This window comes from Paroedura picta, chromosome 8 (genome assembly GCF_049243985.1).
Source record: "Paroedura picta isolate Pp20150507F chromosome 8, Ppicta_v3.0, whole genome shotgun sequence".
NCBI lineage: Eukaryota > Metazoa > Chordata > Lepidosauria > Squamata > Gekkonidae > Paroedura > Paroedura picta.
The window spans coordinates 72,947,470-72,972,160 of NC_135376.1; the positions used below are offsets into that span (position 1 = coordinate 72,947,470).

The following is a 24,691-nucleotide window of genomic DNA, read 5'->3' on the forward strand; positions in this document are numbered from 1 at the left end:
TGCTACTGAACTCAAATCTTGCTCTTCTGTTAGCAGGAGGCTAACAAACCTATGTTTTACATAGATTTTTTTTTTGCAAACCTGAGAGTTCAAGAGGTTGGAGAAGTATATGTTGCAGCCAAGAGAGCACCCATTCTGTGGATTTTTTGATCCACACAAAGGTCACCCTTGGTTATTAGAAACGGATTAGTGTGTAGCACTGGCTGACTGCAAGCTGGCAAGTCTTTGATTCAAATGTCACCCCAGTAAAGTCAGTAATGATCTCAGGTGCTCAGAGAACAGGAAGCAGAAGCAGAGCTGGGGAGGAAACCGCAGCTTTAACATTCATAAATGATTTTGGAGTTTGTAGAGAGCGGTGAAGTTGCCAAGTGGACACCGCCAAATTATTCAGGATGACGAAATCCAAAGCAGACTGAAGAACTCCAGAAGGATCTCTCCAAATGGCACGAAATCATTCCACGATAGCAAATGAGACTGAATTGCAAAGTGACACACACACGGGAACTGTAGAGTCCTGTGCACTGTGCCAAACACTCCGGATCACCGTGGATGGGCTCTGAATGGGCAAGAAAGCCTGGAGCGGGGTGGACACCTGCCGAAAGCATCAATTTGGTGGGCAATGACAGTGAAAGAAGAAAATTCAGTGCTGGAATTAATGACAAGGTTGGAAAATGAAACTGCCACTACTGCCTGCATTTGTAACCCTCCTTGCCCTATCTCAAAATGGAGTGAAAAACAGTGTAGAAATGGAAACCACATGTGGCGGAAGCATCTTCCCAACAAGGATAAAGTTTACTTACGGATTACTAACTGGGTGTGGTGGGACCGGTTAGGAATAGTCTTGGAAGAACAGAGATTTTTCTCCTCTCATAACCCAAGAGCTTGGAATCACCCCCAAATCAAAAATGGTTGGCTGTAAATTCAAGACAGTTACCAAGAAGCAGCATTTCACACGGCATGTAGTTAACCTACGGAACTCGCTTCCCCATGATGTGGTGAAGAGTCATAGCTCAGAGGGCTTTAAAAAAATCATTGGACAAATCCATGGAGCATGGATCTAACAACTATAGGTCAGTAGAAGAGCATGGCTTTGGATGCAGATGGTTCCAGGTTCAGTCCCCAGCATGTCCAGTTAAAAAGAACAGGCCATGCAAAGACCCTGGAAATGCCTGAGACCTTGCTGCCAATCAGAATAGACAATATGGACCAGTGGTCCAACTCAGAATAAGGTGGCTTCATGTAATGGAACTTCAGAGGCTATAAACCTTCATGTAACATATCCTGTAGACCAGTGGTCCCCAACCTTTTTATCACCAGGGACCGGTCAATGCTTGACAATCTTACTGAGACCCGGGGGGGGGGGCAGTCTTTTGCCAAGGGATGTCACCACCGCCACCTGAGCCCCTGCTGCGCTTGCTTTCCCACTGGCACCCCTGACTTTCCGCCGCCCACTGGGGGGTGCTGCCAGCAGCACCTGCGCAGTGCCATGCTGAGGGGGAGCCCCAGGCATGGTGGCCGCCGGACAGCACCAAAGGTGAGCCAGTGGCAGAGTGACAGGGCAGCCCCCGAGGCAGCAGCTGGGGCGGAGGAGCCGCGGCCCAGTACTGACTGATCCACGGACTGGTCCCTGGACTGGGGGTTGGGGACAGCTGCTGTAGACATTCTGTTTTCATGGCCTAATGGTAGGTTATCTTCTGGGCCTCCAGGAAACGGCATTTCATAACTCTTCAAAAGGAGGCACTGGAGCATCAGCTTGATCCAACAGGGCTCTTCTTACTCTTTCCAGCTAGGCAAACAGCCAGTGCTCATCGGCTGCCCACTCCCTGCAGATAACACTGGCTTACATTGCCAGGCTGTTGTGTAGCAGTTCCCGAGACTGCATGAAAACACTTGGAACGCTTGAGCGGCAGACACACTAAGGGGAAGGAAGCATCGATCTTTGTGGGTTATGACTCAAAACATTCAAACCAATTTGGGATGAAGGTCATCTAATTTTATCACCCTCCCCACCTCCAAAGTCTTAGGTTCTGGTTACCGGAACTGCACCGCCCTTAAGGCCACACGGCCACTGTAACTATTTTGAGGATCACATCTTGAAAAGCAGCAAAAGTATCCCCCCACTCCCCGCACCACTTAGCACAGGAGTTTTTTGTGGGGTTTTTTTTTTGGGGGGGGGGGCGACGGCAGGAGAGTCGACTCTACCCGGCCTCTTCCCCACCAAACCCGATCAGTATCAAGGGCAGGAGGAGCAGGAGGGTGGCTCTAATTGCTTTCTCAATGAAAGATAATCGCCGGGTCCCGGGAGAGGCTGGGCGATTAGCACTCAACCTCCAGTGATCTCAGCCTCCTCCATCCTGCCTGCCTGCCTCCATTTACAGCCCATTCAGCAGTAAGTGGATCGAAGAAAGCCGCTCACCACCACCCATTAGTGACAGCAGATCTCTCCCCACCGCCTCGGACTTACTTTTTTCCCCTCCTCTCTCTCTCTCCCTCTCCCTCTCTCTCTCTCTTAGAGGCTCCATTCACTCCGCGCTCGCCCGGGTCGCCGCCGCTTCGCTCCCGCGGCTCCTCCGGGCTAAGAAAGTTGGACGCGCCGCGCGGTGGGCACCATGAGCGAGCTGGAAGGGGACTTCGCCCAGCTGCTCCTGCTGAAGGACGAGCGCATCAAGGAGCTGGAGCAGCGCCTGTCGGAGAAGGACGAGGAGATCCAGGAGCTGAAGAGGAAGCTGCACAAGTGTCAGTCGGTGCTGCCCGCGCCCACCACCCACATCGGACCGCGCACCACCCGGGCGCAGGGCATCTCCGCCGAGCCCCAGACCTACCGCTCCTTCCACGATCTGCGCCAGGCGTTTCGCAAATTCACCAAAGCCGAGAGGTAGGAGCGGAACCGGACGGGGGGGGGGAGACGGAAGGGGGGCTCGCGTGTGACTCTTGGGGGGGGGGCTCAGGCAGGCCCCCCAACTCCCTCAAGCTGGTGGGCTGCGGCGGAGTGTGGCGCGGAGCCGGGGGCGAGGGCGCGTGGCTGCGTGTGGGACCCCTTCCAAGACGCGCACGCACCCCGCCCGGCTTAGCGGGTCAAGTTCGCCGAGGAGGACCCGGCGAGGGGCGAGCGGATCTTTCGACCCAGCCCATCACGTGCTGACTTGGAGCTGCACTGGAGGGTCGGGGGTGGGGGGAGGCGGAACCGATTCCAACCCGCTTAGGGGCTCCATCCGGATCGTGCTTAGCAAAGTTTCTGTAGGAGTTCTGACGGCTCTTTGGCGCCCCTCCCCCAGCCTCCGGGGCCTTCCTTTCGAAAACCGTCGCGGCTCGCGGGGTGCGGATCCGCTCGCTTCCTATCATTTGGCAGTTTTCGCTGCCCTACTATTTTTGCGGAGCATGCCTGGACGGCCGGGCATGCTCAGTCTCCTCAGCCGAGGCCGCTGTGCCCGTCCTCCTTTTGCCCTTAAAGGCTGCTGCTTCCCACAACGGGAGGGGGGGGAGAGATGTAGAGTGGGAAATCTTGAGGATGGGAGGCGGGGGAGAGACAGAGAAGAGCAGGAGAGACAGCCTCGGGTTCAAAAGCCCGACGCCCTCGTCTTCCCTCCCTCCATCTCCCCCCAAACCCTCTTGCTTCTGCCCCTCCTTCCCCAGCCTGGCGGCGGCTTTTTACAAAAAAAAAAAAAAAAAGAGTCCCGGACACCAGAGAAGCCCCATCGATCGGCCCCAGCATTAAACCCCCTGTGGACATTAGCAAGAGGAAGTGCAGTGCGCATTATGAGCTTTTAAGTCGCTGGAAGTGCAGAGCTCAAAATGCATGTTGCAGGATATTGAATATCCCATTAAACTGCGTCTCCCTCCCGCCCTACCGCAACCCACCCCCCTCGCCGCCACCGCCGCCTTTTCCTCCTCCGTGTTCGTCATCAGCTGTTTCTTCCCAGCCGAGTTTGAACGATCGGACCTGGGGGTGGGGAGGAAGGGGGGAGATGCTGATGAGAGAGACAGAAAGAGAGAGACGTGCCAGGCACGCGGCGGGCGTGAAAGTTTGGCATGGGAAGAGGCTTCCCGCCCCCACCTTTCCCCCCGAAGTCCAGAGAAAAGTTTGTAGGAAAGTCCCCCCTCCCTTCTCCTCCGGCTGAACTCTGATTGTGACTGATCTTCAGCTCGGTGCCTGCTCTAGAACAAGGGCCTCGGAGCGGTTTCCAAGTGGCCCCTGGGTGGCTATGGGCCCTTTTCTGGTGCCCTAGCGCGGCTCTCGGGGGAAATGTTGATCTGTGGTTCCCATGGCGATGCAGGCTGGCAGGAGAAATCGGGAGTGCCACTGCTTCAAGGCCTGCTCTGTAGCTCTGATGAAGTCTCCCTTTTTCAAGTCAGCCCCACTGACTTGGAGGAGAGTTGTGGTTAGTTCCCCCGTTGTCCTCAGTGATGATGGTGGTGATGGTTCCTCGTGGTGGCAATGCCCACCCGTCACTGGATATGGTGATGCTAGAGCAATCATTCACCTTGGGATTGTTTGGTCCGCACAGGAAAATCTAGTTGTAAATTACTGCTATAGCATGTTGCCAATGTAATAATGGGTTGCCATCTCGGGGCTGGGAAATTCCTAGAGATTTGGGGGAGGGGCCCGAGAACGGCAGGATTGGGGTAGCGTGGACCTGAATGGTATAATGGTTAAGACTAGTATCTTGGAGACCTGGGCTCTAATCCCCACTTGTGCCATGGAATCCCACTGGGCAACCTTGGGCCAGTCATGTTGTAGAATGCTTTAACATATTAAATATTGTTTTACTGTTTTTATAAACGTTACTACCTGCCCTGAACTTTTGGGGGCCGGCAGGTTAAACATTTCTGCTGCTGCTGCTTCTCATTTTCTCAGCCTAGCCTACCTCAGAGGGTTGTTGTGAGGATAAATAGGAGAACAGCATAGGGCAATTTGGGTACTCACTGGGGACAAAGGCAGGGTACAAATGAATTTAATAAATAATAAAAACATAGGGTCCTCCCTCCTGAACAGCCACTCCCCTGGAGTAACAGACCTCTGTAGTTGCACTGTAATTCAAGGAGATCTTCAGGCCCTACTTGGAGGTTGGTAGCCATATATGTAGCCTTATACTTTATTGCCTTTAGTATGTTTCCTAGCATCTCTGCCCCCCTCTCCCCAATTGAGATGCTTAATCATGAATTGGGCTAGATTTGCCCACAAAGCAATTTGTCTGAAGAGGAGAAGAGTCTGTTTTATTTTTAGTTGATTGATACCAACCTTGCAGTGGGTGCCATCTTGGAGGAGGCCGTTCTGTGTGCGTTGGAGAAAACGGGAAGAATGGAGGAAGAGAACGTACCCAGATTTATTGTAAACAATGTTTTTTTAAAAAATATTGTCCAACTATCAAAAGGGCTTTAAAGCAAAACAATTAAGCAAAAGACCATGCTGTTTGTATTTGGTATTGCCAACCCCTGAAAGAAATGCTTCTTCAACAAAGCCTATCAGTAAAACTGAAAGTAGGATTTAGCCTCAGCTGCTGAATGGGAAGGAGAGCCAATTTTGCAGTGGGTGGGTGAGTGTGAGGACCACAGAGAAGTGGATGAAGCTGGCTGAATGTGAAACACTGAAGAGTTGTTACTTTGGGGAGAAGGGACAGGAGCAGCGCAGTCGCCCGGTGAATCCAATTCGTATCTATAAAACTGTGTTACAGACAGATCCCATGCAAGGAAGCCAGAAGGGTATGATTAAAAATTGGCTTCCTTGCTGTGTCAACTGTGGCCTGAATATGTGTGTGTGTGGCTTTGGTGCTGTTCCTTAGGTTATTTCTGCTTCTGGTGTCTTCCTCCTCTCTCAAACTCCTGGAATTTTGGGGGTGGGGGTGGGATTGTCTGCTTCTTTCACACATGCAGTTCATTAGAGGCTTTTTGAAAAAAAAATAGATGCACTGACTATTTGGCTAACATTTCACCTTTTGGTGGCTTAAAAAAAATAAAGTCTGCTTTAATGACTGGTGTTATTTTCTGAATTTTGAAAGTCTAAAACAGAGAGTTGTTTGAAAGAGAGCACTGTAAGTCTTGCATTAAAATTATGCTGGCTTTGTAAATATAGGATTTTAAGTGAGGGGTTCCATGAGCCTGATATTCCCACTGGAAATCGTCTTTGAAAGAGGTTTCGCAAGGCAGTGGATGCCATACTCCTCCCTCCCTCCCTCCCCCACTTATTTCCCAAACTGGGAAACTGCAGTGTGGATGGAGAGCAAGTCTCAGTTCACAGAGATAGATTTATCAGTTCAATCAGACGTTGGGAGCGCATATTTTTCACGTAACGTTCTGTTGGGAGCACTTACTCTGTTGGGAGCACATTCATTGCAAGTAATAAGTCCCAACTTCCTCCTCCGGCTGGTTTTCACTAGGACAGAGGGCAAACTCTTTCTTTTTGCTCAACATTTGGACTTTCGAATAGAAGCCATGAAGTTTATTTTCGGCACACTGACTCACTGTAGCAGGGAGTTATGACAAGTATAATATATGGAGATAGTAATGGTTGGAATTGAGGGTGGGAGAGATGCACCAGAACATTTAAAGGAACAGAATATCTTTATTAACAATACTTCAGTCAGCTTCCTCCCCATCCTCTTTTGTCCTATGAGCGGCATGACCATCCGATATACAAAGTTATGTATTTATTGCTGCATGCAATGAAAACTATTGCTGGAATCTTAAACATGCTTGTTTGAGCATTCTGTGGGGCCCATGAAGTAAATAAAGGGGAATAAGCATTCTTCAGCAAGACTGGGAAGGGTATATTGCTAGGTCCTTTGCTAAAAGTTGATATAAATAATACTAATACATAGCATCGGGGCGGATCTATGGAGTGCGTGTAGCAGAATACATAGCCTGAATTATTATGAATAATGGCAGCTGCTCAAGTTACAGTTTCTTCTTTAAGGGTAGTCTTAGGGAAGCTGTGCCACCTGGACCTCTCTAATTGCTACACAGCATATAAATATATAGCACAAATATTTCATTTCCAATTATAAGCTGGAATGGGGAACAAAAAGTTGTTTATCCTGATTGCGGGTCACTTTCAGAAAACTGGTGCCTGCCCCCAGCACTACTTCTGCAATAGGCAAACATGGCTTTTACCAAAAGAGTTATGATTTCTGAGATAACTGCTAATGCTGTGAGCTCTTGGACAGAGACTTATCAATGGCAAGCAGGATTGGACTAGCATTGGAGAAAGGGAGCTTCAGCTCTGGATAAATCGGTTCATCTTTACTGAGTCACAAGTCTCATTATTTTAACAAATTCACACAGCTGCCCATTTGAAATGCAAAGCACTTTTTCTTATAGCACAACAAATATACGAATCGATTCACAACTTTGTGTTATATTGTCTAGATTTGCATGTTGATGCCGTTTATGTAAAATGTTTCTTGGACTATTTCCACTCCTAAAGAATGAGACCAAAACTGACATGGAAAGTTCATGGTATTTTTCAAGGAGGTAATTAAATTATTGAAATAGTAGTCCTCTTCCTCCCTCTGTGCACAAATGTATTGCTGAATCATTTGGAGACCCGTGGGCAATGCATCGTACATATTCGGACAGATAATTTGAAAACTGTAACATGGCATCTGAATCCAATAATAGGAGAGGATCTGACATTCGGTCCGTATCATAACTGCCCATTTAAGGTGCTGGCAGAGACGCTGACATGTCCATTTATGGTTCAGGGAAAGATGCTCAGATAGTGGAGCTTCCTCTGTTCTTTTGATCTCAACTTCATAGAAATTGCTTCTGAAATGAAACAAAATGTTTCCTTGTTGAAGCTTCTCTGCAGCATGCAAAACCTGATCAATCTGATGGTCTCAGTAATACTATGCCCAATCTTCTTTGCCACTTAATACTGTCGAACAGAGAAAACACCAGAGCATAGCGTTTTCAGTGGAGCCAGTTCTTGTATTCAGGTATGCATTAGTAAGTATAGACTCAGGTAATCAAGTGTAGAGTACATTCAGATGCAAACCAACTATCCATTAATAGCCATTGATATTCATGTATTTCATTAAATCAGCAATGGAAGTTTCCAGGTTTGGGTTGGGATGGTGGCTTAGTGGTAGGGCATCTGTTTTGCACATAGAAAGCCCTAAATTCAATCACGAGCATCACCAATAGTAGGGGATATGAAAGACTTCATCATAGGTCCAAAATACATGCACATCGTAATGCAGATTTTTAGAACAGTAAGCCTTTTATTCTGACTTTGGATTCAGTGCCTGAATTTATATACCATTATTCTCCCTCCAGTGTATTTATAGAATCATAGAATCATAGAGTTGGAAGGGGCCATACAGGCCATCTAGTCCAACCCCCTGCTCAACGCAGGATCAGCCCAAAGCATCCTAAAGCATCCAAGAAAAGTGTATATCCAACCTTTGCTTGAAGACTGCCAGTGAGGGGGAGCTCACTACCTCCTTAGGCAGCCTATTCCACGGCTGAACTACTCTGACTGTGAATTTTTCCCCCTGATATCTAGCCTATATCGTTGTACTTGTAGTTTAAACCCATTACTGCATGTCCTTTCCTCTGTAGCCAATGGGAACAGCATCCTGCCCTCCTCCAAATGACAACCTTTCAAATACTTAAAGGGGGCTATCATGTCCCCTCTCAACCTCCTTTTCTCCTGAACATTCCCAAGTCCCTCAACCTATCTTCATAGGGCTTGGTCCCTTGACCCCAGATCATCCGCTGTACCTTTTCAATTTTATCTACGTCCTTCTTGAAGCGAGGCCTCCAGAACTGCACACAGTACTCCAGGCGTGGTCTGACCAGTGCCGTATACAATGGGACTATGACATCTTGTGATTTTGATGTGATGCCCCTGTTGATACAGCCCCAAATGGCATTTGCCTTTTTTATCGCTGCATCACACTGCCTGCTCATATTTAGTTTACAATCCGCAAGTACCCCAAGGTCTCGTTCACACACAGTGTTACCTAGAAGCGTATCCCCCATCCCGTAGGCATGCTTTTCATTTTTCTGACCCAGATGCAGAACTTTACACTTACCTTTATTAAATTGCATCTTGTTCTCATTTTCCCATTGTGTTCAGATCTCGTCGAACTCTGTCTCTATCTTCTGGAGTATTTGCCAGTCCTCCCAATTTGGTGTCATCTGCAAACTTGACGAGTAGCCCCTCCACCCCCTCATCTAGATCATTAATAAATATGTTAAAGAGTACCGGGCCGAGCACCGAGCCCTGAGGTACCCCGCTACTCACCTCCCTCCAGTCTGATGAAACACCATTGACAACAACTCTTTATTCTGGAGGTACAATAAAAAGACCCAGATTTTAAAAATTCAGGATGGAGTGTCACTTGTGACATGTGTGTAGTGGTGTCCAGATATTTTTTTTAAAAAAGAAACATAGTTGTCCTATCACAGCTGCGCAGTAGCATCCAGCAAGAGCCTTCCATTCAAATCCTCAGGGCTCAGGTCTTGCACATGCATTTCTGTGTTAGTTTGCTGAATGAAATGGAACAGAATGCAATCAAAGGGAGAAACCTCAATGTTGAAACTGACCAGACTACTTTTGAATCTTACAAGCAGCTGAGAAGCCCAGTTTGCCATTTTGCCACACACTAGGGGATTCTCTGCAGGGTTATCAGGCACTTTAAAAAATAGGAGAGAGTCACAGGAGCTCATAATATGGGGTGACATGTTGGATGTACAGAACACACAGGAGAACCCACTGACACTGGGATTGCAAGCTGTGATCATAGGCAACATATATGTGTGTGTCCCACTAAATTAAAAATAATTGGGGGGGGGTATTTTCGCTGATGTCCTGCCTTGTAAATTTGTGTGGTTCCCTCTTTATGATTTTTTAATTAGATCCTGCACACTAGTCGTGATCTCAGCAGTTTTTTAGAGCCTGTCCTGATTGCCCTTTGTCCGTCAAATGGATTGATCCCAAGCAATTCATAAGTTTGGCAGTTTCAGAAGTTTCATGTGGCTCAGCTGCCATTTTAATGCTAGGCTACCAAAGTCTGCCAGAATTGTCCCCCCAAAACTTTATTCACTAAAACATTAAAGGAAAAAATGTTTTCAACGTTTTAGGCTTCCCATCCCATTTTCTCTCTTTCTCTTCACGTCACATGCCAATTTCATTCTAATCTAATGAGCCCCCCCCTTTTGTTTGCATGCAGCACTAATTGTTTTGTTTTGTTTTTTGCACTGGAGATGCTGCCATTTGCCTCCTCTCTAATCTGCTTGTCAAGTCAATACCAGCAGGAAACTAAGCATAACACAGTTCTTTTCAAACTTCCTCCATCATTTTAATTTTTAAAAATTCAGTGATCTGAGACTAGCAATAGTTTTATATTGCCAAACTCATACCACTTGTAAAAATAAAATAAATTTAAAATGAGAGGAAAATGGAGCCTGTACACTGATTAAGGGGCAATATGGTGAAAGATAAAGGGTGGGTTGAATGACCCTGATGTGGGGGGGGGGTTGCCTTTGAGAGGCAAGAAAAGGGTGGGGGGAATCCAAGGGAATCTGCACATTTTTGAATTACCCTTGGCTTGGAAATGGAACAAGGAAAAAAATGGCAGAAAAGTACTTTCAGAAAACCAGAGGAACAGTGACCCGAAAGCACAGTAGGGAGGAAAATCAATGCAGAACAACAAGGAGAACCTACGGACATGCATGGTGAAAGCAGGGGTAGACACCGTGCATAACAGAGAACTATAACCAACTGTAGTCAACTAGAGAACTACAGCCATTCAGAGTAGACAACACTCACCTTGATAGCACAGTGGTCTAACTCATTATATCAGGCACCTTTGTTTTCAAAACTCTTGTTGAGACTCCTTGTTTGATCTCAGAACTGTAGAGAAGTATGAATGTAAAGTCCAAAAAAAATTTAATAGTTAGAAAGGAAGAATATTGGAAAGAGTCTATATTCATTGTTTTTTAGGTTCTATAAGTTTTTTTTATTCCGTATTGCAAGTTTTTAAAGTAATGGATCTGGTTTTATGTTGTTACTGGAGTACGACAGAGCATAAAATATATCTTGCCAACAAATGTAGTTTAGAATTCATGACATTATTGGAAATAACATGCAGATTATGTGAAGAATGCAACTAAACTATGAAAATTATTTGCAACTGTCAGATACATTTTGAGTTTCATTACATGTGCTGGACAAGCTGCATGCCCTTGAATTCTTTTTTACTATGTTATGCGTTGGGTGTTATCACGCAATGAGACACTAAATTCCAAAGATCAACTACTTGCTCTATGAAAAAATATATTCTTTTGTTCATACAAAAGTATGATATTTTCCCTCATTCTTATGAACCAGTAAAAAAGGTATCCTAATCTTGACTTTATGCACATATATATAGTGGGTTCTCCATCTAAATTGAAAAAAGTACAGCAAATCATGCAGTAGGAAGCATGTGTGGTGAGATGCCTTGAGAGGCTTTAATTTTATAATTACTTCAAATTTATTTCTTGTGGCACACTAACATTCCTTTGGCAGCACAATACTGTGATAAATTGTTTAGTTTGGTCATGATCACATTTTTATCCCTCCTGCTGCAACAGCACTCTTTTCCCGCCCTCCAGGAAATGGTGGGATATAAATTTGAGAGATAAATAAATAAAACAAATCACTTTGTGACATAACTCAGGCTGAGTGTAAGGTGCCCAAGATCTCAAGTGGATTTTTATGGCTAAAGAGATATTTGAACTCTGGTATCTCTGGTCAGAGAAACTACACAGAGTTGGACCTTGTCAGTATTTGAATGGGAGAGTATCAAGGAAATACTGCGTCCCTATGCAGAGGCGGGCAATGGCAAACCACCTCTGAATGTCTCTTGAAAAACCGACAAGGTTGCCGTAAGTTGGCTGTAAGTTGCTGTAAGTTGGCTGGACAACAAGAAGTTCCTGGTCCTAATGCGACACACTAATAGTCACACCTCATAGGGTCTCCTTACTTCTTTATTCCTTGCTTTATCTTTTCTTTTCTGATGTTACATGTGATCAGAGACATGTACTCTAAACACTTGTCACTGGGAATGTGTCCCATTTCCAGTTTGGCTCAAATCCTCTGTAGAATAGCCTGAACATAAGAAAACTCTCCTCTTGTCTTTCGTTCTTATGCTAAAGAAATAGCTGTTTTAGTTTCTATGTTCACTGGAACACCCCAGCACAGTAGCTCTAAGAGATCTAATAGCAAAGTGCTAAGACACCTCTTATGAGCTTCTTGTGGCACAGAGTAGTAAGGTAGCGACATGCTATCTGCCCCTGAGGCTGTGAGTTCAATCCCAGCAGCCAGCTCAAGGTTGACTCAGCCTTCCATCCTAACGAGGGGGGTAAAATGAGTACCCAGCTTGTTGGGGGTTAAACGGTAATGACTGGGGAAGAGAATGGCAAACCACCCGGTATTGAGTCTGCCATGTAAACGCTAGAGGACATCACCCCAAGGGTCAGACATGACTCGGTGCTTGCACAGGGGATACCTTTACCTTTAAGACACCTCTACAAGTATGGAAGGAACTCAGAGAATCTGGACAGAGTAATGTCAAAAACAAAAAAAATCATAGTCCAGTAGCACCTTTAAGACCAACAAAGATTTATTCAGGGCGTGAGCTTTTGAGTGCACGCACTCTTCCTTTGTTGGTCTTAAAGGTGCTACCTCACAGAGTATCGGTTGTGGGAAAGGGAAGATGAATGTAAGCCACTTTGAAACTTTTGGGTAGAGAAACGCAGCGTATAAGAACCAACTCTTCTTTCTTCTTTCTTCGCAGGCCACATTTGATGTGATCAATCATGAGTTGTTGGCTCACTGCCTAGCCGCTGGAATTTGGGGGGCAGCCCTTCAATGGCCGTGCTCCCTTTTCTAGAACTGGGCTGTGGGGGAGGATTTATCATTTCCCTATCAACTCCCCCATGTTATTTAACATCTTAATGTACCCTCTGGCACCGCTGGTCCAGAGTAATGGGCTAGGTTGTAACCAATATGTGAATGACACTCAGCCACCTGAACTCCCTCTTCATGGAGATTCACCAGATGTTTGGAAGCTGTTGCTGGATGGTTAGAGCAGAGTCACCTGAAACTCAACCCCTCTTAGAAGGATGTCATGTGGCTGAGCAAGAAAGTGGCAGGACAGGAAGTGCGCCTACTCACCCTGACTGAGGCACAACTTAACATCATGCCCACTGCCAGGAACTTGGGAGTGATCTTGGATGTCTCCCTTTCTATGGCGGCTCAAATCACAGGAGTAGCCCACACAACTTTCTACATTCTTTGCCAAGTGAGGCTAATAGTGCCTTACATTCCCCCAGACTGTTTAGCTACGGTGGTCACCTCTAGACTGGACTTCTGTAACTCGCTCTTATGCTGACCTACCCTTGACCTGGAAACTGCAGCTGGTACAGAATGTGGCTGCTGGGGTCCTTACTGGGACACCTTGAGGGCCCACATTCAACCTGTGCTGAGGCTGCCGCACTGGTTAGTGGTTGCGGCCTGGATTAGATTTAAGCTCTTAGTTTTGACTTTTAAGGCCATTCATGGCTTGGGCTGTACCTATCTGAAGGACCACTTGTTTACTTATGACCCCTGCAGAGTGCTTTGCTCTGTGGGTGCTAATCTCCTGGAAATCCCTAGCCTTAAAGAGGTATGCCTGGCTTCGACCCGGGCCAGCGCTTTTTTGGTCCTGGCCCTGACCTAGTGGAATGAGCTCCTGGGAGTGCTGTAGGCCCTGACGGAGCTATCAGAGTTCCACAGGGACTGTAAAATGGAGCTCTTTCACCAGGTGTTTGGTTGAAGCCAGGATTAGTAAGATCTAGTGGGCTATGCATTTACATCATGCAACCTCTCGAGATGGGAGGGCTTCTGGTGGTGGTATTATGCTGTTATGTCACCAATCCTGGGTTATGCTTATATTGTATGTGGGCATTTTATAGGGTCGGGGTTTTAATGGATTTTTACGATTTGTAACCTGCCTTGAGGTCACAGAGAATGGCGGGCTAAAAATATAATAAACATATAAATAGTCTTCTCATCAATAAAATATCCATCTAGAATTCTTCAGATCCATTGGTGCTTGTACCTATAAAATGACTCTTCCAGACAATTTTTGGCCTGTTAGTTTGGGGTCTTTGTGTATAGGTTAGCTATGATTCTCAACTCTGCCTTGGTTAGATGGTATTTTTACAGTGTGCTCATATGAGGCAGTTAATATACTGTTAACTACCTTTCAGTTTGGGATAATATCACTGGAAAATGTCTTCCAGATATATACTCTGGATAATACATCCCTCATGTGAGGGTTCCATGTTCAATATCTGGTAATGCCAATTAAAATAATAGGTAGTAGGTCATATTAAAGACCTTTGCCTGTGACTGTAGAGTGTTGCTGCCTGTTTGAGTAGGATATGGTCCAGTGGTGTGACTCAGGATAAGACAGCTTCATGAGTATGTGTTTATATCCTTCCAAGTACTGTGAGAGACATTTTGGCCTTGTGTTCCTATATCTATTCCAGTCCTGATCAACACCCCATTCCAACTCATACTCAATTCTCCGTGCTGTTGACTTTCAGGCACCGAGCAGGATGATCCTTTTCCTATCCTATCTACAAGTAGTAACCCAAGAAGAAAAAAAAAAAAATATCAGGTTTCTGATCTTCCCCTTGTATTCGTCTGGTTCACTACTGAAGGTCTTCTTGCCAACTCAGCTATCTGTACAGAAGTGTAGTGGGTGATGAGCAGAGATGGGACCCCTACATTGGTTGCAACTTGTCCTTGGAATGCCTCTCCCCTTGGATCCTGCCTTCCCGTCCTTTAGGCCAGAACACCTCTTTCAACAAAGTGGTTTTATTTTTTTGTAGCCACTCTATGTAGTCCTTCCAAAAGGACTACTTTTGGGAAACGTTTTTTTTTTTAGCTCCTCAGGATTTATTTTATGCTGTTTTAAGCTTTTAGGCACACATAGCGTAAAGAACAGAAACCAAACAATCACTGTGAATAGTGATGACTGTGTTTTATAATAATTACAGTTACCTTACATGTAGTCCTTACATATTAATTGGAAGAATACTAGGGATAGCACTACAATCTATTTGATCCTGTAATGTAAGTCCTAGCTTTGTAATACTGCGGAACAGTTTCTGGAATAAAATTTGGTCAAGCAGACAAAAGTTGTAGCTTTGTAATACTGCATAAAAGCTTCTGTGATAACCTGTAGACAATAAAATCAGAGTCCATTAGTACCTTTAAGACTAACAAAGATTTATTCAAGGTGTGAGCTTTCGAGTGCAAGCACTCTTCCTCAGAGTAACCAGTCTAACCTGTAGACAGACTAATATACTGTAGATAAGCAGACGATGAGCATCTAGATGTAAGCCCATTTCGTAATTGATCTTCCTCGGTTCTTCTTACTATGTCTTCCACAGAAGTTATCTCCCTAGAATTGACTATGATCATTACAACGTAGAGAGCATCATGTAGCTGAATGGAATTTAAGTATTCTACAGAAACATAAACATTGCTATTTAAAATTACCTATTATTAGTAACTAAACATAGAAAATGACCCAGTCTTTTAGTTTTTTTCTTAATCTGGTATAAAGCCTTCTAACAATAACTGGCAAAACTCTCTCTAAGGATACTTATAACAATATCCATCTTAAAAGAAGTTCACCCTGGTAATTCCATGCATTTGCATGTGGAATTTTGGCATCCTTAAAGCTACAGGTCACCATTATAACCTTAGTATACAACAATTAATATAATACATTCAATAATTTACTTAATAACAGACATTAAATATCTTAGTTGAAACCCATAATCATGCAATATTTAAAAAAAATGTTAAAATTTTAAATATTTTTTAAAATTAAAAATATTGCATGATTGGCCTTGAAGAAATAACTCCTATAAATATCATGATAGATCTAAATTTGTATTAAGTCCACGGCGCATATACATTTTTAGCCTATAAATCCAAGCTGCCTCTGGATGGAGTAACATTTTTTGAACTTCAAAGTGATTGTATGTATTTGGCACACATTTTATGAATATAAAGAACTGTAAATCATCAGCAGAATGTCTTTTTTATGCAAAACATATGGTAGCTTCTACCATAGAGTTTTTGCCCAACAACTAGAGCATTGCTCCCAAGGTCCCTGATGTGCCTATGTCACTTTTGGATCATATATGCATGTCACTTTAATCTATGGCATTCCTCCCTTTTTATGCTGTCATTCTCCCCTGTCAGCCAGCTGTGTGGTGGCAGAGAGGTGGGGCCTGGTACCAAGGATCTGGCATCCCTATCTTATTCACACAAAACTGAATCATTCAGTGAGGGTTCATATGCCATTTTATACACAGGGGTTCTGAAAAAGTTTGCTAATTTACTACGCAAAGTCTCAGGAAATATTTTGGAGGTGGAACCAGATGTTTCAAGAAACATGGGGATACTGTCACGTTTCCTTTCCCAATGCCATGACACCATCATTATGTATTATGGGAACACATGGTCTCCAATCATGCTACTGGAAAGAGGGGAGAAAGGCACAGGCTCATTGCAAACATCATGTGAAATCTTGTTCCCCCTCCCTCAAGGATTTGGCGCCAGTCTGCATGTGCTACTTTCTTGCTTGCAGGCTCATTCCAGTGTACAATTTCTACTGAGAATTGTAACAAGAGAAGAAGAAGAGAAGAGGAGCTGGGTTTTTTATAACCCACTTTTCATTACCCAAAGGAGCCTCCAAGCAGCTTACAAAAACCTTTCCTTTCCTCTCCCCACAACAGACACTCTGTGAGGTAGTTGGGGCTGAGAGAGCTCTGGTCTGGCAGAATAGCCCTCAGAGAACTGTGACTAGTCCCAGGTCTCCCAGCTGGCTGCACAGGGACGAGTGGGGAATCAAACCAGGTTCTCCAGATTGGAGTCTACTGCTCTTAACCACTGCACCACACTGGCCCTGACCTAGATGGCCCAGGCTAGCCTTATCTCATCAGATCTTGGAAGCAAAGCAGGATCAGCCATGGCTTGTACTCAGATAGGAGATCATGAGGAATTACCAGAATTGCCTTGCTGAGGCAGACCATGGCCAACCACCTCTAGCCTTGAAATCCCTACCGGGTCAATGTAACTCTGGGGTGGGCAAACTGTGGCCCTGCAGATGCCCATGGACTATAATTCCCATGAGCCCCTGCAGTTCATGGACATCCGGAGGGCCACAGTTTGTAGTCCATGGACATCTGGAGGGCCACAGTTTGCCCACCCCTGGTGTAAGTAATCTGTGACTTAACAATACTTTCCACTACCACCAGTGGATTTACATGACAGACTGCTGTCAGCTTTGTGTGTTCCTTGTCACCTCTGCTTCTGTCCTTCTTTGGAAAGTTAGAAAGATTTTGAAAATTGTAACTACTTTAATCTCCAAATGGGTGGTGGTCCGAGATCTTCTGGTTTAGAACTTTTTTTCCATACCTCAAAAGAAGAAAAACCTGGATCCTAGAAACAAATGAATTTTGCTCATGAAACGCAGCTTTGTAAGACACGTCCGTCTTGCCACTAGAATTAAAGTAACCAAACAGAAAACTAAGTTCGGTGACAATGATAATCCATTTGATTTTGAATGTAAGATTGTACTTTGTGAAAGGATCTATTTTGTTGTTTGGTATAGCAAACAAGAGGGGGGAGGTTCTCATCTTAAAGAGGTTCTCATTTTGTTAAAGGCATCCTTGTTGCTTTTTTCTTTTTTCTTTAAAAAAAACACAGTTTGGCATAAAAATAAGGGCACCGCTCATTGAAATTCTCTCGAAGCACGCATTGTGCTTTGTGGGCTGAGTTTTGTCTTCTCTTTGCTTTGCTAACAAATTCTGGGCAGAAGACCGTCTTTTGGGGAAAGCTTTGGTTTTAAGCAGAAAGGAGGAAGAACAAGGTAAATGGCAAATTAGGTGCTGCAAGCCCAGTTTCTTTTATTAATTTATCACTCTTTGTTAACAGCCCGTATCCAGGTCCAAAATACAATAAGTTACTTACGCAGCTTTCATGAAATAATAAAACTGGGCAAACATATTCAAGTACATTTTAAATGGGATGGGAGGTAAAAATACACTAAATAGAAATCAATAATGGATTAGTGGATACTTAAAAGCCTCTGGAACACAATGTTTCCAAAGATGAAAATAGAAGAGGTCTCATGCCATTCATAGCCTTAACAATCAACAGCACCAACTCCAGCACAATACGAGCCACGACCGTTATAGACATAGGACAAACGCAGCGTTATCCGGGTGGATATTATGTGGATGGAAAGACTTCTGAAAGCCCCTGGAAGATGAAATTTCACAGATTTCCTGTGCTGCTGCAACCAAGTCAGCATGCACAAAAGTAGGGCCAAGTTTGCGTAAGTCATGCAGTTGTAAAAATTGTCCTTGAAATAGACTGGTTCCTGAGATTTCCTTTGCCCACCCTTTGCTTGACCCTCCAACTCAGTCTAGCAATATCTGGACTGCTGTAGTTGTCGGGATGCAAAACAGGGTGTGCCTGCGTCCTTATTAGCGGCATTTTAGGGAGATGTTTAATAAGTGCTACTATAATGAAGGAAACATCCTCCTTGTGGATTTGTCCTCGCCAAGGAGTTTTGAAAGGAACAACAGCTTCTTCCCGTAATGCTCTGGCAAGTACAGAGGCTGCTGCATGGGGGGAAAGAGCTGCAAGAACAGAGCATCCCAGATTGGGTACTGTGTTGGAAGACCGCGAGACAGGTACTGTGCAGAAATCAGTGTTAGGCAAGATGATAAAGACAATGGTCAGCAGAGGTGGCCCAAAAGACCAATCCATCCAAGGGTAATGAACACCCAAAAAATAGCATGTGATCTGAAAGGGGTGCTCCAGATTCACATACGCTATTTTACTGGATGCCAGAGCCTAACTACCAGGTCAGATGTAAGAGCCATTTGGGTCATACAAAGTGTAGACCTTCCCTAGTGGCAAGGATTTCTGTGTGTGTGTGTGTGGCAGTAGCATGCATGTTCCATGCTTACAGGAGAGGAATTGAAAGAGTAGCCCACTGTAAATGGAAAGAAATGTTGTGCAGGTAGTAGATCTCTGGACGAGACCTTCTTTGCTGTCAGGTTATCTGGTCAATTACAGGATGCACATTCTAGTAGCCAGAGTTCTTGTCTTTTATTTTCGAGTCACTGAGAAGTAATGTTTGGAGACTGTGTGTTGCCTGAATAAACAGAAAATCATGAGAAAATATCCCTTACTCTGGGGACTGAACTGGGCATTACATTTTTAAAAACTCCCCTGGCAAACCCAAAGGAGCTGCTGGGAGTGTCTTTTTAAACATGGGAGTGAGCCTGATTCAGCTGGGAACTGCAGCTTGTGAGAGAGGAGAGGGTCTTGCTTTCCTTTCTCACTGTTCTCCTGAATCAAAACAGTACTGGTATGGAGTTATTTCCCCCTTTTGTAGATGCACATGCATGGAATACTGGGTGGGCACCTATGAAAAGGGGGAAATAATTCCTCTACTGCTGTTTCAGCTCAAGACAAAGGCTAGGGGTGGGGGGAGAGAAGCCCTTCTTCTCCCCCCCCCTCATTGCACTACCCAACTTAATTGGGCTCTGTCATTTTTAAAGAGACATTCCTCATGTATACTGTCTGGCTGCTTGGAAGATTGAATCCCCAGATTTGTCTGTTTTTTTTTTTAATGTAACATCTAGTTTGGTCATTAGGACAGTTGTTTTGGGAAAAAAATATTTAGATGTCACAGTTGTAGGAACAGACCTAGATATACTTTAAATGAAGTAGAAAGAGAAGGAGAAGAGTCAGCTTGGTGTAGTGGTTAAGAGCACTGGCTTCGAATTTTGAGAGCTGGGTTTGATTCTCTGCTCCTCCATGTGCAGCCAGCTGGATAACCTTGGCTTGATCACAGAACTTTCTCACATAGTACTTCTGTCAGGGATCTCTCAGCCCCATCTACCTCACATGGTGTCTGTTATGGGGAGAGGAAGGGAAGGTGATTGTAAGCTGCTTTGAGACTTCTTCTGGTAGTGAAAAGCTAGGTATAAAACCAACTATTCTTCTACTTTAAATAAATGGACTAAGGACATGCATATTTCCAACATTTTGCAAAAAAGATGAAAGGTAGTCTGTCCAGCATTGTTTCCAACTAGCATTCTTGGAAGGTTAGATCAATAGGTATATGGAGATCTGTTCTGAGAACCACTGTGGTGTAATAGTTGGCCTTGGGTTTGGGAAATTTGAACTGAGTCCCTATTCAGCCATAACACTCACTGTGACCTTGAGCTATCTATTCTCTTACTGAGGACAAAATGGAGATGCTATGTTGGTATCCTGAGGTTCTTGAAGTAAGGACAGACTAAAAGCATAAATACAAAAACAGAATCTTTGACATATGTTTAATTAACCCACACATGGAAGCTTGGCCCACAAAAAAAACATTCTCATGCTAGTCACAGAGAGATACGGAAAATGAACTAGTTGACCTTTGCTTTTTGTAAGCATTTTTATATTCAACTAGCTTCCCAGTTATCAGCTATTAGGAAATATTAAGTGTCATTTTGTCAGAACTTTGAAAGTGCTATTAAACATGCCATTATCAGAAACAGAATAGAAGGCAGATAAAAAAATTTTTTTTTGACAAGACAGCCTTATGATTGTAATCAGTTTTATTTCATGCACAATTTAACAAAGTTATTTTAAAATTTCTTGATCATCTGAAGAAAACAGGAATAAAATGGAAAGGTGTTATATTCTATTTTTGATTATGCTGTACAGAATTTAACTTTTTATTTGCTTTAGCATGGATTGGAAATTGGACTCTATAAGTACTATTGTACTCTTCTTACCACATTGTTAGTGGGAAAGATAGAAGTAATTATTTATTAAAATTCTTTCTGAATCTCTTTGCACTTGGATGTATTATTTGAAACCAAGATTTTTCTATCAGATATGCCTTACATGGAGGTTGCAACTCTTCTTGAAGGAAAGGGATCTCACCATTCTCATTCAAACATTCATTGCTTCTTTGATTAACTACAGCCAGGTATGGAGCTCCGAACTTTCTGGAGATAAGACATAGTCTTTGCAACTGACTTGCAATTCCTCACTGAAATACCCAAACAACAGTGATTTTTTCCTGAAGATGATTTTTTTTAATACCCTGAAGGAGTTCCAGTGCAGCTTACAAAACCCTTTTTGTTCATCTCCCCAGAACAGATACCCTGTGAAGTAGGTTGGGCTGAGAGAACTCTAAGTGAGCTGCTGTGTGAGAACAGCCTTAAGAGAACAGGGTCTAGGCCAAGGTCACCCAGCAGTGGAGAAGTGGGGAATCAAACCAGTTTTCCCGATTATAGTCTACTGCTCTTAATGACTGCACATACTGGTTCCCTGCTATAAGCAAAGCAATCGAAATAGCAGCTGCTAGTTTTAGAATTAGATTTGTCAACCTGGAGATCTCTTAGACTCTTGAGAGCAGTTTTTCTAGAGCAAAAAGCAGTTTTTGGGTTCCACCCCCCCAAGCTCTCCACAAATTTCCCTACCCAGAATTGATAACCCTAGTAATGTGAAGCACATATTTCTTGAACGAGGATCTCAGACCCTCATGCATTCTGTAAGCTGGATGCATTCTGCACTCCACAGTTCATGAACATCTCCTCTACGTGGAGAGCACTATTCTTCTGCTTAGGCAATGGCTCATGGCTACCTGTGCCACTTTTGTAATAATATTTTTACCCAGTAGCTTTCTCATGGCTGTTCACTATCAAAGAATCACACGGTATAGTCTTCTTGGAAGATAGGTATCTACTATCTGTTTAGAGCACACACTTTTCTTGATTCTCTGTCCCTTGCAAACAGGGTGAGTTGTGAAGGAGGGGAATCACATTATCAGATGTTCCCACACTGCAAGAGCTTTTTGTATGTAGCCAACTAGCAGAACGCATTAACAGGGGAAGACTTAAGCCCAGGGACTCTTTTATACCCTTGCATTTACAAAAGTTATGCATCTGGGGAAAGACCGGCCAAGCCCTACCTGCAATGTTATCTTTCGCGAAAGTAGGTGTGCTAAGCCCATTTAGATGAGTGAACTTGAACACACCTAACTCTTCACAGGATTAGGTTGTTTGAGTTTCTTTGGGTGGGGGACTAACCCACCTGTGTTCTGACATGCTGCAGTCACTTGCTGGCAAAATAGCTGACCTTTCTCAATGATTCAATATAGCGGTTTGAGCCCTGAGAAACTCCCCCCCCCAACAATTGCTGCTAAAATATTCTGCATAATGTAATAAGGAACATCTGCTCATTGACTAAACACTTTTTTGGTAGTAAAATTTATTTAATAAACTGGGGCTTACTTCTGAGTATACCTGGTTATGCGTGTTCCCTCAGTCTCTACTTTGCCTGCTATGAGTAGCTTGAAGTAGCAGTGGGTTTTTTTTTTTTACAAGAGGACCCTGTTAAGTGGTAGCTATAGTGATCCCATAGAAAACACCTTGTGAGAAGACTTCCTTAGAAAGGTACAGCAGCATGATGCAACTTATTCAAGCATCAGTTATCTCTCTGTGTGTGGGAAGTAAGTTTTTTGTGCATGTGTCTGTTTGAATGCTGTGTGTGTGTGTGTTTTTTCTTGGCTTGTTTTTATTCTTTAACGTACTGGTTGACATTGTTTTGTTGAGAGCTACTTTGAGTTGGTGCTGAAGAGACATTCTACAACTTCTCTATATCCTTATCCGTGGTTCCTCTATATATTTGTGAAACAGCCTGGGGGGTGGAACATGTCCAGCTGTCTAGTTGGAATAAGGCCAATCAGGGTGGAGCCAGCAAACCTGGCTGCACCCTGATTGGCCCTGGCCCTGCAGCTCCCACCCTCCGTCCCTAGACCCTAGCCTCTTTGCTCTCAGAGCTCTGTCCTGGGGCTGCTAACAAGCTGGCCAGCCCCCGCCTGCCCCACTTGATCCGGCTGCAAGCTGCAGCCGAAAGTCACCTTAAGCTGCCTGGCCAGGGGAGGGGATCCTTTCAAGGCCCGTTCTTAGGAACGGGCTTTGAAGCTAGTAAGTAAATAAAACAAATAAATATAGGAACATGGTTACAGTTCTCAAAGTCCCAATATCAGCTTCCCTACAGATAGGTGGGAAATTGTAAGCTATTCCCTAGAATTTCATCGAGATGTTTAGGCCATAATTACCTGGGATAAAATCAGGTAGTAAAGAAGTATATTGTTACTCTGAGACATAAAAAGTGAGACCATTGGAATTTTTTGAATGTATAGGTAAGTAAAAAACAAAACAAAAAAACTGGTTTGATTGCAAATATAATCAAATGCACATCACCATTAGAGATGATTGATACAGCTGGTCCTAAGGTCCAGTTGGATATGATCTGGTGTTGAAGATTTGGTATGGTCAGATTAATTGTCAGTAATCTTACCTGCAGATTGTCACAACGGTCATGTTCTTAACAGATTCGCCCCCCCCACACACACACACACTTTTAAAATATTGCACTTTATGCCCCCAGATAATGTTTCTAAAGACTGTAAATATTTAGTTTTAAAAAACTTGGGTGAATTTCAGAAAGGGTTGTTAGAAGGTTAGCCACAAGATGGCAGCTGAAGTTAAGGTTTAATGCACATTGCTGAGACTCTAAACACTATTTTCTTCTTTTTGTTGAACAATTGGTGTTTTTATAAAGTTACTTAAAATTACTTTTGGGGGCAGCTGTGTGTGTTGTGTGTGTGTTGAACAGATCTTTTCTGCCACAGGTCGCAAGAGCATAGCCTTGTTTGGTCTATACAAATAAAGTGTATAGCAATGCAGTTCTGATTTTCTAATGTCATAAAGTCTAATTTATTCTGTGAACTTGTCATCTTTGGTTAGGCATGTTAAACAGATGGCTGTTAAAAGAGATCCATTCAATTTCATGTACATTACTAAATGCAAATAAATAACTGGTTCTCTAGATAATTTTCTGTGGCCTAAAGAAATCAGAAGAGTGCTATATTTTATAATGTTTAGGTGGCAGTATGAAGTCAGCTTGTTTGAACAGGGTTTCCAATGATAATTTGAATCTTTTTCTAGAATACGGGTGAAGTTAAAACTATTGGAGGTGCTAGTTAGTACTATGTGAGTATGTAGCTTTTGGATTTTTGATTGATGTGTTTTATTAAATAAGGTAACCAGATTGTCCCACTTTTGGAGGGACATCTGGGGGCACCTGGAAAATTGTACTTATGTTGAAATTTATATATATATATATATATATATATATATATATATATATATATATATATATATATATATATATATATATATATATATATATATATATATATATGAGCCTCTTGTGGCGCAGAGTGGTAAGGCAGCCGTCTGAAAGCTTTGCCCATAAGGCTGGTTTGATCCCAGCAGCCGGCTCAAGGTTGACTCAGCCTTCCATCCTTCCGAGGTCGGTAAAATGAGTACCCAGCTTGCTGGGGGGTAAACGGTAATGACTGGGGAAGGCACTGGCAAACCACCCCGTATTGAGTCTGCCATGAAAACGCTAGAGGGCGTCACCTCTCTCTATATATATATATTACAATACTCTTTTTGCGTTCTATGCGTTCTATGAAACTTTTTGTTGCTCCATATAGACCAAATTTTTAATCAAGAACCCCCCCCCCCCCGGTCAATGGTGTCC

The 24,691-nt window shown here is 43.8% G+C and overlaps 1 protein-coding gene across 1 annotated transcript in view; it reads left to right on the forward strand.

Moving 5' to 3' along the window:
* The first annotated feature begins 2,609 nt into the window (after positions 1–2,609).
* The window catches only part of PRKG1 (protein kinase cGMP-dependent 1), an 850,812-nt gene continuing 828,730 nt past the window's right edge, over positions 2,610–24,691 (forward strand). The window contains exon 1 of the mRNA XM_077350392.1: positions 2,610–2,875. Coding sequence (XP_077206507.1) covers positions 2,610–2,875 — 266 coding nt within the window. The remainder of the gene's footprint in view (positions 2,876–24,691) is intronic.